This window comes from Tupaia chinensis, unplaced genomic scaffold, assembly GCF_000334495.1.
Source record: "Tupaia chinensis unplaced genomic scaffold, TupChi_1.0 Scaffold142846_1, whole genome shotgun sequence".
Classification (NCBI taxonomy): Eukaryota; Metazoa; Chordata; class Mammalia; order Scandentia; family Tupaiidae; genus Tupaia; species Tupaia belangeri.
The window spans coordinates 1,575,809-1,579,803 of NW_006202691.1; the positions used below are offsets into that span (position 1 = coordinate 1,575,809).

The 3,995-nt window shown below is 51.1% G+C and overlaps 1 protein-coding gene across 1 annotated transcript in view; it reads left to right on the forward strand.

Moving 5' to 3' along the window:
- NENF (neudesin neurotrophic factor) overlaps nt 1-2,662 on the forward strand; it is a gene marked incomplete at its 5' end in the record, with an annotated part of 3,948 nt that extends 1,286 nt beyond the window's left edge. The window contains 1 exon segment of the mRNA XM_014582215.1: nt 2,100-2,662. Within this exon segment, the coding sequence (XP_014437701.1) occupies nt 2,100-2,276 (177 nt within the window).
- Between the last annotated feature and the right edge of the window lie 1,333 nt (nt 2,663-3,995).

Genomic DNA, 3,995 nt, shown 5'->3' on the forward strand with positions numbered 1-3,995 from the left:
TTTTTTTTTAGAGATTTTTTTGCTATAGGGCATGTGAGCTAGCTGGAAAGAGAGAAAGCAAGAAGTCGCCCCCTGCGGGGAAGGCCACACCGCAATCCCTTCATCTCTATTCTCTTGGGATCTTGGGCACGCCTGCACACGTGCCTGGTGTGAGCTTTAGTCGACAGGTCCGGGACTCAAACCATGGTTGATTACGCGGGAGTCTAGTGATGTAGCCATTACGCCATCTGCTGGTCCCCTGTGTCAGGATTTTGCTCCCACGTTTTTTTCCCCTAATAATGCTATGCTCCTACTCAAAAGCCTCCCATGGCTCCCCATTGTCTATAGAGTCAAATTCAAACTTGACAGCTTACCCTAAATGAAGCGGTGAGAGAAGTGTTCCTGAGCAAAGCATTGGCATCCTAGAACATTCTAGGATACACTGTCGCTGTTGAGTGGTTTTCCTAATTGTAACTATGTTGTGGAGGAGATGTTGTGATGGTCCACCTTTGATGGGGTACCAAACACCGCAGGATGGAAATAGCCATGGCCTCCATCAGCATGTAAGAAGAGAAGGCGTTTTTCTTATTTTGAAGGGACTATTCTGTTATTTCTAAGCCCACCTGCATGACTTATGCCGTATTTTGAACTAGTGGAATTGAACCTGATGGCCAGGGGTGGATTACTGGATCTTGTGTCTTCGTTACTTTGCTTGTCCCTGGGCCTGGAGGGCGCAGGTTCCTGGGGTTCTGCACACACACCCATCCACACTCATGTCCTCGTCCTTCCTCTCCACTATAGAGTTTTATGGGCGAGGAGCCCCCTACAATGCCTTGACCGGGAAGGACTCCACCAGAGGGGTGGCCAAGATGTCCCTGGATCCTGCAGACCTCACCCATGACACTGTGAGCCAGATTATGAGTCAAAATACCCCACCTCCTTGGCCATGGTTTTTCTTTATTTTTAATACCCCTGGACAATTGCAAAGCTTTCTGACTAGCCTGTTTACCCTGCAGTCCTCTTAGTGTGGGGGCCAGCCATTTTCTGGAAACAATTTCTCTTACTGTGCACTCCTACTCAGAAACCTTCCATGGCTCCCTATTGCCTACACAGCCAAGTCCAAACTCTTGTGACACAACTCAGTAATCTTCACAGCTTGGCCCCAACCTCCTTGGCAGCCTGAATCCTGTTATGGTCTGTACCCACCTCACCCCTACTGCCGGCCACTATAGGTTTGCAGTTAGTCTCTGCAAGTAGTCCCACACTCCAGGCCACCCTTGGCAGCTTAGTGGGTGAACTGGATTGGGGAGCAAAGTCTCCCTCTATACTCATATTTGCACATAGGAGAAAACAGTTTTTATTTATTTACTTATTTATTTTAAAGAGGAGTTCATATCTTCCTCTTCTTCTTTTTGAAAAAGAATTATTTAATTTTATTTATTCATTCATTTATTTTAATTTGACCAGAGAGAGACAGAGAGAGAGAGAGGGAAGGTGAGAAAGCAAGCTACGAGGTCCAGGACTCGAACTGTGGTCGGCCATGTGGGAGTGTCCAGTGCCTTAACCACCACGCCACCTGCTGGTCCCCACAGAAAATAGTATTTAAACAAGCCACACAAAGCATCAGTGTCCAAGTAATCCCAGCGGCAAGACTGGCATCCACCCAGCTGTGCATAACCTCCAGCTGGGATTGAGATACGTAGATAGGAGTCGAACTCTTAAACCACAGTGTTACAGAAACAAGCAATGAAGACAGGGGCAGCGTACTCCTGTTTGTAGTGGGAGACGTACAGAGGGCGGTTGGGTCACTCAGGAAGGAGGAGGTGGACGCAGACTGTGCAGAGCATGCCCACCCCACCCCAGGATGGCTGTCCTCTGGACCTGTGTCCGTCACCAGTCAGATGGCACCGAATGATGGCGCCACTGCTCCCCACCCCCATCCCCGCCCTCACATTTACAGGAGGTCTCTTTAAAGGTCCATTGCCCATATTTGGTTTGTTGAGATAGCTTTTCTCTCGCACTAGGGGTCTGGGGAGGGGAGGCATGGGTGGAGAAAGGCCAGGGCCAAATACAACTCACTCATCCTCATCCCCTGTGTTTCTTGGACTTTCCTCCCTAAGACGGGCCTCACGGCCAATGAGCTGCAGTCTCTGGATGATGTCTTCACTAAAGTGTACAAAGCCAAATATCCCATCGTTGGCTACACGGCCCGGAGAATTCTCAACGAGGACGGCAGCCCCAACCTGGACTTCAAGCCTGAAGACCAGCCCCATTTTGACATCAAGGATGAGTTTTGATGTTCCACCGGCAGGAGCAGGTCCTTGGGGGTGTGAGGCAGGGAGACATGCAGGCGCTAAAAGCCCTGCAAACAGTCTGTCCAGGGCCTCTGAGCCACCGGCTCTGAATAAAACTGACGTCTAACCCAGAAGAGTGAATGTTCGTCATTGCCTTTGGCAATGGTGTTCTCCCCTTGGTATTCTGTCCCACCTGGGACTCCCTGCCACACTCCAGCCAGGTGGCACAGGCAGCCACAGGGGAGGCCTCCTCCAGGCCGGTGTTGGCTGTCTGGGCAGCAGGATTAAGAGTGACCTTCAGTCCATCTGTCTATGTTTTTGTACTTGTCAAGTTGTCTACAATGACCATGTTTATAATAAGAACAAATAAACTTCCTACTTTTACGAAAGGAGAGTTCTCCTACACATGCCAGCCCTTGGGCCTCGTCAGTGGCATCACAAGTGGACCCTGCTACCCTTTCACATCCTGCTTTCTGTCTCTCCTGCCTGGGAGGGGGCGGGCAGAGGGGCAGCCAGGAAATGGGACAGAAATGGACAACGATTACACGGGCAGACGGCCGTGGGACAGGAAGGCAGGAAGCCAGCATGAGTGAGGGCGGGGACCAGCCTCAGTCCCATTGGCAACCGAAAGGCGGCCCGGAGTCCAGCATGGGCAGAGCCTGGCCGGAAGCTATTCCCAGAATGGTGGTACCTGCTCCTTACGCTGGACCAAGGTCAGGTGTCAGGAGGAAGTCCCTCCGCAGGGGGATTTGTCCCTCTAGTAGTTGTGCACTATCTGGAGACTTTTTTCATTTTAGGTGCCACAACCGCATGCGCCATTGGCATCCTGAGGCCACGGACACTGCTCAGTGTCCTTTAATGCACAGGACACCCCGCACCCCCACCCCGAATTGTCTGCTCCAAATTCCAGTCACGCTATGGCAGGTACCCCACATTTAGACCCCTCCCGAGAATTCCGCAGTGGATGTGAATCTCTTTGACATCCTGCTTTGCTTCTTATTAAATAGCCAGTGCCCTCAAGAGCACATTTTTACATTGAGCAGAAACATCTGCTTGGGTGATTGTTCAAATATGGATTCCCAGGTCCCAGCCCCAGGCCTGGTGGCTCAGTATATCTAAAAAATGGCTTGGGGGTTGCATTTGATTGATTGAGTGATTGATTGAGAACTATAGGGCACATGCACTTGCCAGAGAGACAGAGACAGAAAGCAAGAAATCACACCCCACCCCCGGAGTGGGGGGATGGCCACACCACAGTCCCTTCTCCTCCATTCTCCTCTTGGGGTCTTGGGCACGCACACACATGCACCCGACGTGAGTTTTAAGCAGCTGGGTCCAGAACTTGAACTGCAGTCGACTACATGGGAGTCCAGCAATGTAACCGTTAGGCCATCAGCTGGGCCCAGGATTGCATTTTTAATAAGCTCCTCTGGAGGAGGTTATGTAGATGAAGGGCACTGCCTTACCTTATCAGGCACCTCAGGGAAAGCTCCTTGTGCTGACCTTTGCTTTACTCTAATACGTCCTAGGACTGGGGAGTCCAAGGTGAGCTCCCAGGTTCCCCCTAGAAGCTTGGATCTTGACGGTCAGCCAAGAGTAATAGGCCCAGGACTTACCAGACAGGACTCTGGCCTGGATACTGTGCCCTAAAACAGACGATGGGTGAGTGAATGCAGATGGCGGACAAGTCCCTGGAAACATCAGAAGGGGACTGTTGTTTTT